The 12,375-nt window shown below is 38.9% G+C and overlaps 1 protein-coding gene across 3 annotated transcripts in view; it reads left to right on the top strand.

The window, feature by feature from the left end:
- WDR7 (WD repeat domain 7) overlaps positions 1-12,375 on the top strand; it is a 109,740-nt gene that overhangs the window by 26,059 nt on the left and 71,306 nt on the right. For 2 of the 3 annotated variants that reach the window (XM_072358943.1, XM_072358944.1), the window contains exons 15-19: positions 1,700-2,469; positions 3,020-3,108; positions 6,262-6,351; positions 7,790-7,908; positions 9,785-9,908. In XM_072358943.1, coding sequence (XP_072215044.1) covers positions 1,700-2,469; positions 3,020-3,108; positions 6,262-6,351; positions 7,790-7,908; positions 9,785-9,908 — 1,192 coding nt within the window. The remainder of the gene's footprint in view (positions 1-1,699; positions 2,470-3,019; positions 3,109-6,261; positions 6,352-7,789; positions 7,909-9,784; positions 9,909-12,375) is intronic. The other variant, XM_072358945.1, reaches the window with a different exon arrangement.

The raw sequence follows: 12,375 nt of genomic DNA, 5'->3' as shown, positions 1-12,375 counted from the left end.
TTCTGGTAGGCTGAACTGTGACCACCAGGGAGCAGCAGAGAGCTGCTTCCAGTTTCACGTGTTTTATTTCGTTTTAGTTTTTTCTCCGGTCTTCTATTCTGCTGTCTCTTATAGAGGGCGTTCTTTAGAACAATATTTGCTCAGATTTGTGCACAGTATTCCTACTGAATACAGTATGACAGTCAGTGTCAATTATTAATGTTGTGCTTGTGTGTGCAGTGCAGCTGTTTGTGTTTTGTGTGCAGGAGACACTAACATGAAGGTACTGCTGCCTGCAGAGAAATGGGGCATACCACTGCAAAATGTGTTCTGTCCCACTGGGCAGTGAAGATTAATAACCAAAGGAGTTTGATTGTTTTACGTCTAATTTTATTGTTTACTTCATTTCCAAAGACCTTGTGTAAAAAGTTTCCTACAGTACATTCAAAGAAATTAACTAGGTTTTTGTGATATATAAGGAACACTTTTTTCCCCCTGGGCTTCTTGCTATGAAGCATAGAGAGGTTCTTTTTCTGCTCATCAAGGTAGCTGAGCCTTTCAGGCAGCTGCATTTCCAATCGTAAAGCCCACGTGTTTCTTTGAAGGGGTCAGTTTTTCTCTGAAGATTTTTCTGTAAAAAGCAGCCTGATTTAGAAACAAATATCCTGTATTTCTGTAGAGTGCAAGGGTGTAGTAGCAACAGGAAAAGCAGAGTGCATTGGGTACAAAAGTCTGTGAGTAAAAACCTTGGGAATTAAATAACGTATTTATTTCTAAACTAACTTCATACCCTGAAGTGAACATGAGATGGTGAATATAATAGTCCTTTGTGCTAGCATCATTTTGAGGATCCTTACAGGTATAATAGAAAAATAATATATTTCTGATTTCAGAAGCTCGTTATTGAAATTCTGTATGAAATTGACAGTAGTCAAGCAGTTGTAGGACTAGAAGTATTTACTATCTTGGAGAAAGTACCCGAGATGTAAAGTAAATGGTGGGTTGATGTATATGTCCAATTTATCAATTAGAGGATGTTAATATGTAGGTAGAGGTAAATATGCTTTTGTGATTTGTTGTGATAAATGCACCCGTAAGTGTTTCAATTGTAGAGTTCAGGGGCTGAAATAGACCAGAAAATGTGTGTTGTATGTATTTCTATTGGTCAGCAGGCTTTCAGTAAGGAATGCTCTTGTGGTCTAGGGGATATAAGACTTATTAAGACGTACTCGCTGGTTCATGTCTGTGTAGTATTAGGATGCTTAAAGAACAGAAGTATGTTCCAAATTAGTGTATGTGCAGAATGTGCAAATGTTTGTATAAGTTATCAGTTATTTGTGTAGTCTGTTTTATACCTCTGTAGATATGCATATATATATTTGTAAATACAGTGCATATGTAATGGCTGCAAACCTTGTTAGTTTCTAAATAACTGCTGTGAAATCTGCACTTACACTTTTCCTTATCTAGAGTTCTGTTTATCTGATAAACTTAGTAAATGAAATTATTGTATTTCAGGATTGTAATATCTGATCACAAGACTGAAGCTGTTAATATTATGAGAATGGCAGCAAAGAATATTAGAATATTTTCATGTTTTATGCCCATGTGATTTTTCTAACTTTCACCACCTTTCATGGATGAAATACACAAAAAAGGTGTAAGGATAATTATCCAGTGACAATTTCAAAATACTTTTTTTTTTTTTTTTCTTTTGTAGGGGAATTTACCTAAATATTCACATAACTCTCTGATGGTTCAAGCTATAAAGACTAACTTGACAGATCCAGATATACATGTGCTCTTCTTCGATGTGGAAGCACTGATAATTCAGCTACTGACCGAAGAGGCCTCAAGACCCAACAGTGCCCTCATCTCTCCAGAGAATTTACAGAAGGCCTCTGGTGGGTCTGACAAGGGAGGCTCCTTCCTGACTGGTAAGCGAGCAGCTGTTCTCTTCCAGCAGGTTAAGGAAACCATCAAAGAAAACATAAAGGAGCATCTTCTTGATGATGAAGATGAGGATGAAGAATCAATGAGACAGAGAAGAGAAGACACTGACCCAGAATATCGTTCTAGCAAATCCAAACCATTAACTCTACTAGAATACAACCTAACTATGGATACAGCAAAGCTTTTTATGTCCTGTCTTCATGCCTGGGGCTTGAATTCTGTTCTAGATGAGCTTTGCCTTGATCGTCTCGGGATGCTTAAGCCACACTGCTCAGTGTCCTTTGGCCTTCTGTCTAGAGGAGGCCACATGTCTCTGATGCTTCCTGGCTACAATCAGCCCGTAGGCAAACAATCTTACGATGGCGTGGAGTTGGGCAGGAAGATGTCCATTACAGAAGGATTGGGAAAGGGAACATATGGTGTGTCGCGTGCTGTCACCACCCAGCATCTCCTCTCTGTCATATCGCTGGCAAACACACTGATGAGCATGACCAATGCAACCTTTATTGGAGACCACATGAAGAAAGGCCCCACCAGGTAGAGCCAATACCCGTTTTAACCTGTGATGACTTCTATTCAGAGTCTCTGTTCAAATATGCTGTGTGATTTTGTTTAATTTCACTATGGAGTTTGGTGTATCAAGTGACCATGAAAACTTTAAGTACCCAGCCAACCAATGTGTTTCTTCTTTCATGGCAATAGTATTTTTTTTATGCCAAGATACTGTTATTGCTTTTAATCAGGTTGCAGAAGTTACAATGTTAATATGGTGTAGGCTGATGTTAATATGATGTGTTAACGTCAGCGCTAATATAGTACAGGGCTGAAAGCCCATTCCTGTCCTTCTTTTTAATATTTATAGGACTTAAATATATTAAGGAGTAGGTCAGATTCTAGGCAAATCTAAACATACAAACGCGCATAACCAAGTAAGCTAGGAATTGGAAATGAGATACTTTGATGTCAACATGACTATTTTTTACTGATTGCCTTTCAAAGTTCGTTTAGATGTGGGATCTTAGCAAATAATCATTTTTCTCCCCTTTTCTCTTTTTCTTTCTGTATGCTCTCTCCTTTCCTCCTTCAGGCCACCCAGACCAGGCACTCCTGAAATGTCAAAAATGAAGGCACCTCCGTCGATGGCAAGTCATGCAGCCCAGGGACAAATTAAGCAAGGTAGACAGAATTTCTAAAGAACAATTTTTTATGTCTTCTCAGCTCTGTATGCTAATGTCATTGTGTTATTGTTATATGTCATGTGCTAAAAACATTACTAGTTTCTACATGAGATACAAAGGTAGTGTTATATTCTAGATAACAGTTGTAATGATTAAGAATCGATTTATAGTTCTGATACTGACATGAAATCATTCCCTGATATGGAATTTTTGCATAGTTTTGGTGCTCCCTAGCATTCAGATGTTGAGGTGTCCAGAAGACATTCACCATCTATAAAGCAGTTTTATACAGAGTAACATAAAAATGTTTATCATACGTATAAACTAAAGTATAAAGGTAGAACACATGTAAACACATAAATATTTTCCTTTTTAAAAGGAGGAAGAATTTTTGTAACACTTCGTCTACCACCGCTGCTGTTTCTGTTATCTGTAGTTAAGAAAGATGGCAGTGGACAATACTGGATCCTTTAGGAGTCTGTATTCTCTTTTATTTCATGAGTACAATGGTTAGATATAAAACACAGAGCAACATATATAAAAGAAGGATGTACATAAGATTGGACTTCGGTTCTTCAAGTGGTGGTAGCAGCACAGAAGCAGTTCTGCAGAGAATGGAGGGGTGAAGGAGGTGCCTCCTCCTCTGCTGAATTAAAGAGCAGCAGCTCACTGGGGCAAATGAGGTACTCCTCTTAATATCCAAAATCAAGTAAATCTGTGACAACATGGCATAGCCTTTTTAACTTGAGTGCAGAATTCAGGAGCAGTGAGATGTTCGCTGCTGTGGACACAGGCAGTGTCTGCTCATGTAAATTCTTTTGAAATTACAGTTAGAAAAAAAAAAAGAAAGAAAATAAATGCTTTGTTATTGTGGCATTTTATGGATATTTATATTTTGTGTTTTGAATATCCTTTGTATATGTCCTTATATGCATCTTTAAACAATGAAACTACTCTTGTATTAGAAAGCTGGTAAGCACAACAGGTGGCTGACACATCAATTGTGATTTTCATCATTTGTGTCCAGAAGTGAGGGTATGTATGTCCAAAGAGGAAACTTGCTTGTCAGGGGTGCTTGTCTTGTGCTAAATGCAAATCTGTTTCCATCTGTATTTTGAAAGAGGAAGCCAGTTTCAGGAGTAATATGTATCAGGCTTTCCTTTTCATGTAAGGATGCTACAGAAATAGAGATGTAGCAGTCAATAACAAAAAAGTGGAAATTAAAACAAACAAACAAACATACAAAAGCAGCACAGTAGGGCTTCTTAGGAAGATGTGTACTTGAGAGGCCAATGTTTTCTGGAGGTGGTATCTCCTGGGCAAATTCAATGCCAGAAAAAGCATATTTGTCATGGAGAGCATATGCTTTTGTTTTCAAGTGTACAGTTATATTGCAATTCTTATTTCCAGAATGAAAAGGGTGTCAATTTTCTTTTGAAACAGCTGTGCTCATTATGGTGGTAGACATATATAATGGAGGGCATACAGTGGAAATATTTTTAACTTCATCAGAAATAACTGATAAAAATAGAAATTATATGCGATGTTAGAAGTGTAGAGAAATACTATTGTTCCTAAACTGTGATGTTTTGGGGCGTTTTGCCTGTGTTTGGCAGCATGACTTGAATGCTCCTGGAGAAAGAGTTTGAGTGGTACCCTTAGGTCATACGTTTACATCCCACTGTGTGCTACTTACAGCGTCTTGCTGCTCATAAATTACCAGTGCTTCTTAAAAATCAATTAGTATAGATACGATTAATGCATAGTATGACACGCTGGATGTCCATCTATTTGACCTGTATTTGCCCTGAGCTCAGCACATCTCTGTGCTACTCTACTGTTGGGCCAGCTGCTTCTGTCACAGTGACTGTTATAATTACTGTCTGTTGCAGACAGAGAACAACAACAGGGAGAAATTTCAAAATCTTTTTTGTTTTGAGAAACAAACAAAACAATAATAACAAAAAAAACCCACAAATTTTAGGTTTGGGTTTTTGTTTTTTTTTTTTCCATAAATCAAACAGCTTCTTTTATACATCTGCTGAAACCAGTTTTTGTTGTGAAGTGACTTCTGCTGCTCATGCTGTCAATGTACACGTGCCATCGTGCTGCATTCATGTGGAAGGCATGGCAAAGTGTCCCTGATGCAGATGTCCTCCAGTGACAATAGAAGTTCACTGCATGAAAAGCAAACAGAAGACAATGCTTAATCTGTTCAGGAGCTTGAACCCATTGTTGTTCTGCAACGGAATAAAAGAGTGGGATTAATCTGAAGATGCTTGTGCATGACATATGGTAATTTCTCAGCAGAAAGGAAGTGTCAGATACGGACCTCTAAATCTCCACATTGACCTCTGGTTGTAGCGTGTGTATGCAAATAGTGTCTGCACGTCTTTTCATGTGATAAAGTTCAACAATGAGCATTATGGAAGTATAATGTTTAGAACTGATTTTAAATTGCATTTGCACAAGAAATTACACAGTTTACAAAGTAAATACATCACAGCTGCTGCTTGGAGCACGTGCTTTCCTGTCAGCTTGCCTGTAGTGTTATCCTGGATGCCTTACATCCGTCTGCTTGATGTGTTCAGCTCTTTCTCTGGTTTAAGATCAAGCTTGTTTTGAATAGAATCAGATTTAAAATGGAACCATATTTAAAACAATAATCAGCAATATGTTCTGTGGCTTTTTAGATGAACAGGTGGGACAGCCCAGGTTTGGAAGGGTTCATTGCTGGGTTGTTGTTTGGTTGTAATGAGCAGTACAGATTCTAAATCTGTCTTGATGTGGGAAGAAACCCAAAAACGGAAGCAAAACTCCTGCTTTGAAATGCGCAGTCAACAGTGCTGCTGCAGTGAGCCCCAGCTTTTCAATCTCATAGTTGTGATCTTTTTATTTGTGAACACTTCTCAAAACATGCAAAGTTGTGTTAGTGAATCTGTTTTTCTGTAGCTGCATGTCTTCTTCTCACTGACACTCTGCTTCTCGTAAAGCCTAGTAGTTTTTTGTTTCTTTAAGTTTAGTATTATCACAGTTTTGTTTGTCATTCTTCAGTGATACTAATCTGTTTTTCAGAAGCTGCTATCCTCACTTTCCTCTTTTTTTTTTTTTTTTTTTTTTTCTCTTTATTTCTTCTTCTTTCCTCTGCAAGTTGCTCCTGCTGTTTCTTCTAGCACTGAAGCTGGTCACTCTGGCTCTGACACTGCTCCTCCTTTACATACCTGTTTCTTAGTAAATGAAGGTATCTTTCCTCATTTTTTTCTATCTATTTGTCTTTTACTTTCAACTAATGTTCCTTATCATTGTTACGATGTGACTTTAATTTGTTGTACAGAGGTACTTTTCTTTTCAAGAGACAGAGGTAATGAGTTTATTTTTACATGGTTTGCTGTTAGAGAGCGAACAGATGTGGTTTGTCTGTCCAGGACTTTCTGCCAAAGTTCAGTTCTCAGTGACCTTGTCAAAGGTTGGATTTCAGACTGTGCCTGGTTTTACTGTTGCTTTTTGACAAGATAATGAACCTTTTTTAAGTAAGAAGAATGAGTGACTGAAGCCACACCATGCACTGTTTGTGTCCCACTGCTTTAATTCCATGTGGGTATGGCTGCTGCTCCTTGGTGTGAAGGCTCAGCTCCATATGGATCTGGGGGACCTTCTGGGACTGCCTGTGGCACAAACCAGGGGGCTAAGCCTTTCATGATGCTTTATATATGAGAATGAGCCAAAATTAGCTTCACATCACTTAAATATGAATAGTAGTGCTCATGAAGGCAGGAACTGTTTGATTAGACTACTTGGGGTTTGTGTTTAATTTTTTTTTCCCCTCCATTCTGAAGAATGACTTTCTGTCCTAAAGATTGGCGCACACACATAAAGAACCTAATACAGACCAAACTAACCCAAAACACCTGTATCACTGCAGGGAAACTGTTTTAAACCTTTGCTTTGATGCCGTATTGCTAAGCCTTAAATTTGTGCTTTGTTGTAGGAATTTCAGGTATTAATTAATTTCCTTGAAGCATCATGAAAAGCTTTGGTAGGTAGCATACTGAGATTTTTGTGTTCACCATTGCCGACAAATTAAAAATGGAGATCTAAAAATGGAGATCCAGGCTTGATGTGGCTCTGGGCAGCCTGCTCTGCTGGTCGGCAATCCTGTGCATAGCAGGGGGTTGAAACTAGATGAGCATTATGGTCCTTTCCAACCCTGGCCATTCTGTGGGGCTCTATGGTCTATATCCTCACTGAAAATACTTCTCACGCTTCTCAAGTGAAAGTAGATCATAATACTAAGAGTATGGTGTACATTACAATAGTTTTAGGATCTGTATTGTTTGACGTTGATATATTCCTCTTTACTGCTTTTAACTAAATAATAATACAGGCTTCCCATGTGAAGCAGGCTTAGATAGGAAGAGTGGGGTTAGTGGACAAATGTGTGCTTTGATGTGCTGGCATACCTCCTTAAAAAGTCCATAGTCTTCCTACTGGTAATTTGTATGATTATCTTTCTTTAAATGAATGGCATCAAACTTGCACATAGCACGTTATGTGAAAATAATGGAAATGAGGGTTGCAAGTTTGAAATTCAAGCCTGTGATTCAGTGTGGTTAGATTTCCTTTTTGAGAGAGGATGAAAAGAAACAGTGCTTCTGATGTGTTCTTCTGTGTTTGAACAGGGTGGAGCCAGCTTGCTGCCATGCACTGCGTGATGCTTCCTGACCTGCTGGGTCTGGACAAATTTAGGCCTCCTCTTCTGGAGATGTTGGCTCGCAGATGGCAGGACCGCTGCCTGGAGGTGAGTTTGTAGGATGGCAGAGTTACAGACCAGCTGGGTTGGAGGAGACCCCAGAGTCCCCCAGCCCCATTCTGCCATTGATTGGTTGCCCTCTCCTCCTCTCCTGCTCAGGTTGCACAGGGCCCATCCATGTCCTTGGGCTCTCTAGGGATGGGGCACTCACACGCGTGAGCAGCCTGTATGCCAGTTCAGCAGTAATGTTTAAGTCTTGGTTTATTTAAATGATACATTGTTTTAGATAAGAAATGGCTCTTTTAATGTGCCACTGGATGGCAGCCTTGTTCCACTGCCACAGGAGTGAATCACTAAGGGAGACCTCAGGGAATCCCAATTCCCAGCAGCAGAACCCTCTCTGCTCTGCCTTGGGGCACAGGGAGGGGACAATCTGTGAGGATGTGGAAGAGCAGGCAGTAGTGATTTGTGTGTTGCAGTATTTGAATGTTTTGTTACTTTAGTTTTTATTTATGCAGAGTGCAGCTTTATGTACCTGTCAGATGTTGGTGGCTTTTATATTAAGGAAAAATGAGCTTAATAAAAAGTACTTTCTGACACAAACTCTTGTAGCTGTTTATTCTAGATTCAGTATGTCAGTTTTCCAGTCAACCTCTTTCAAATTATTGAAAAGATCATTTGTGGCTCTCTGTTTGCTTGTTTTTTTCTCTTTTTTTACCCTTTCTGTGACGTACACTGTATATACGTCTTTCTAAAGAAATGCCTGGATTGAAATTTATCCTATTCTGTTATTAATCTCTTTAGGATCAAAAACCAACCCGTGTTTTTTTATTTTTTTCTCAAGAGACTGCTGAGTTGCTTAATTTGTTGGAGCTTGTGTACAGCAGTCAGTAAGTGGTTTGTCACCAACAGTGTGATAAATGGCTGCTAGGCCTTAACACTACACCTGTGCTACTGTGGCAAAAATTTCGTTGACTGTGCAGCTTTCAGAGTAGGAAAGGAGGAACAGAGCTGGATTATAGGCTGTAGGTCTTCAGCAGTCTTGTAACTTAATGGGGAATAGGCGTTTTGCTAGCTGGGTGCCTGTTCTTCTGCTAGATAGAATATACCGTGATACGGTTTCCCAAGAGGATAATTGCTTTGAAACTAATTAGGATTTGTAAGCAGGTAAGCAGTAGGAAGGAAACCAGTTTCTGGATATCCTGAGGTATCAAGTTAACGTTTTGCTGGTCCCTGCTTGCCCACAGTTTTCTGTCTTAGCTTGATCGAGTTGCATAACTTCCTTTTGTGTACACATTGTTGTCTTCCACGTTGCATAAAATGAGATTATCTCAATTAACAACTGTTCCTTCAGGACTTTTGTTTTGCTATGCTACTCCAACATCCACCTTTGGTATTTAGAAAAATTATTTATTTGCTCCATATCTTGGAATTTTGGACAACTTTTGTTGTAAAGAATGCTGATCACAAATTGTTTCCAGAAAATTCAAATTTTGGTGATGTCTCAGTGCATCAACGCTGCTTTTCTATGAATGGCAGTAAACATTTCACTTGATGGCATGTGAGCCACCTCATTTCTTTCAGTGGGAAACCTCAGTTACTGTTCACTTCTGGGGATGTGAAGTAGCCTCTTTGCTGAGGAAGGTTTTCTCACAGTGTCCTTGGCTGTTTCGTCCTCTGTTTGGAGTCAGCATAGTTGGGGGTTGTCCTGTTTGTGACTGTGTTGCTTCTGTTCTTAAGCTGGAAAGGAGTGGGGAAAAACGTGGGCTTTCTAAAACCTATTTTCCTATACAAGTCTGTTTTTTTTAAAATTATTTTTATTTCTTTTAAGTGACGTTTTTTGTTGTTCTAGCTAAGTTATACTGATAGCATATTGATAAATATTTAATGTTTGAGTTTCTGTGATGTTTTGGTTGGTTTATAGGTAAGAGAAGCTGCCCAGGCCCTGCTGCTAGCAGAACTGAGGAGGATTGAGCAGGCAGGCCGGAAGGAGACCATTGATGCTTGGGCTCCATATTTGCCACAGTACATTGACAGTGTCATATCACGTAAGTGACTGTGATTAATCGAAAAATGACTTAATTGATAGATAAAGAGGAGAAAAGGAATTCCATAAATCAACTTAATAGCAGTTCTGCCAACTTAGGGAAAGAGGAATTTGAGTCGCTCATGAAAATCTCTGGAAATTTTCAAATGTCGTAGTCATGAAATTGCTTGGGATCCCCAATGCTGATTAGGTAAATAGAGCATTCCCGTGTACGTCATTGGGTGTGCAGTGTCTTTTGCGAAGACTTTCCCTAGTGTCAAGGGGCAGGGCTGTAGTTTGGAGATTTCAAGGAAGAAACCTACTTAGAAAAAGGCTGATATAATGACCAAAGAGTCTATATTAAGTTTATATTAATGGTTATGAAGGGATTATTTGGCATCCCCAGAGTATAGAAGGATTCTGAAAGGAGCTAATGCAGTTGCATGTAGGAGGTGTCCTTCACTGTGTGTTGGACATTTGGTGCAACTTTTGCCTCACTGGGTGTTCAGAACCAATGGTTACCCAGGGCTGCAGGGAGGTACTGGGTGAAGATGGCTCTACAGTTATCAAGGATTCATTAGACAGTAATTTATGGTCATGGTTAATTGGGTGTGCATGAGATTACAGTATTTCCCTTTGAAATGCGGAACATTTTTCTATCTTATCGCATTCATAAAAGCCTAAAACTATAAGTTAATGGACTTCAGGGCATTAGAAGGTGAAGCTCATTTTGCAGAGTGGGTGTGAAAGATGCATCTTCCAGTATTCTGCCAAGGTTTCTTAAACTGTACCAGAAGCATATCAAGAATGAGAGCTGTTCCTTTCTAATCTCTCTCATGATCTATAAATTTATACGCTGCAAGTAGCAGTAAGTCATTTCCTACAGCCTTCTGCAGTCTCTTTTTGGTAATTTCACACCATCATTCACACCATCCTCCTGACTTGGCTTTGCTTATTGAAATGCCAAATTAGATGTGCTGTTACCAGCTCCTTTGTATTGTGTTCTCTTCTATTTTGTAGTTTTCTCTTTCCCTCCCCTTTCCTGATGTTTTTTGTACTAACACAATCACCTTATTATGTGCTACATTTCCTTTCTTTACATATTTACTAGCACATAATTTAAAATACTGCTGCAAGTGCAGTTCTCTAACAATTTCTGTTGTTTAATATGCTTATAAGTGAAAGCACTGGATTTTGTAACAGTAGTTTTCTAGCGTCTTCATGACCTTGTTTGTTTTCTGTTAGGTAAGTGCGTTAGCTGAAGAAATCAAATGAATTACTAAAGAAGAAATTACAAAAACAAAACAAAAAAACCCTTAGAACTTTGAAACAAAAAGTATTTTGATTTCATAATTGGTCCGACTGAATTAATTTTAAATATCACAATTGACAAATATGACAGTGACATTTGTCATTTGACAAAATACTGCCAGTTAAATTGTTCCACTTGTAGGTGGAATGCTAAAGGAAACTTCTTCTAAGTACATTTTCTGCAGCCTATGATAATCACATATATTTTTGAATAATTGGCCTTATTTGGGACACTTGGCTCATGGGCAGAGAAGGATTTTAATGGGATCTAATATTAGCGAGGCACAAGTCTTATGTGTACTTTGAACCATGAAATATACATACTTACTAAAACATCAAGCTTCTGACCATGATTGTGTACATACATCTTGCAGTAGTACAGTGATATGCTATGTAAGTATGTTAGTATTCCATTCCTTTATGTGTTCGTAGTCTTTCCTTTCTAGAATGACGTACAAACACGTCTGCCATATGTAAGAAAGTAGTAAAAATATATTTATTCTTGTAAATGAGAATGTTTACCTTAAAAGTAAGGTAGTAGACATTCATTTTCTTTAATTGTGATTCTTCCACTGAAGAATGAAGCTTCTATTCAGGGAAGGATTTCCGTCAAATAGGATTGATTTTGGAGAAATGTGTAATAATCTTATTAAATCTAAATTGAATGCATAAATCTCACAGGATGCAGTGTGTTCGTGTGGTGCAGAGGATTTGCTGGTGAGGCAGAGCTGTTGTTAACTGCAGCTTTCAGGTGTGCAGCCTTTGCCTTATAAGGGGTGTTGCTGCACAGCCAGATGTGCAGCCGGGCCATCAGCGAGGAGTGGGAGTGTGCTGTAGATACATGCCAAAGAGCCTTCATTCAAACTGATGGAGACCGGTGCTGTTCTGAATGTTTGGGTTTAGTTTTTAATTGCTCTTCTGGTGAGACTGGTTGTGCTGAGTTTATGGAGTATAGCTGCAATTGCCCTCCGGTCTCACAGTAAATTCTGAAGCAGCTGTTGATGATCGCTGATTTCTCTGCAGTGACAGTGTTAGGTGCAAGGTCATGGGCACAGCCTTACTGTTGAAGTGTATGTGGGGCACTTTGTAGGGCCTCTGCTTCCAAAACAGGAATTACCGCTTAATGTGCTGGAAAACAACTGCGAACTCATTAATCCCAACATTTTCTCTTTGCGGTA

Source organism: Excalfactoria chinensis, chromosome Z, assembly GCF_039878825.1.
Source record: "Excalfactoria chinensis isolate bCotChi1 chromosome Z, bCotChi1.hap2, whole genome shotgun sequence".
In the NCBI taxonomy this organism is placed as follows: Eukaryota; Metazoa; Chordata; class Aves; order Galliformes; family Phasianidae; genus Excalfactoria; species Excalfactoria chinensis.
Note: the sequence above shows the minus strand (reverse complement) of the source record. Positions and strands in the feature narration are given on the sequence as shown.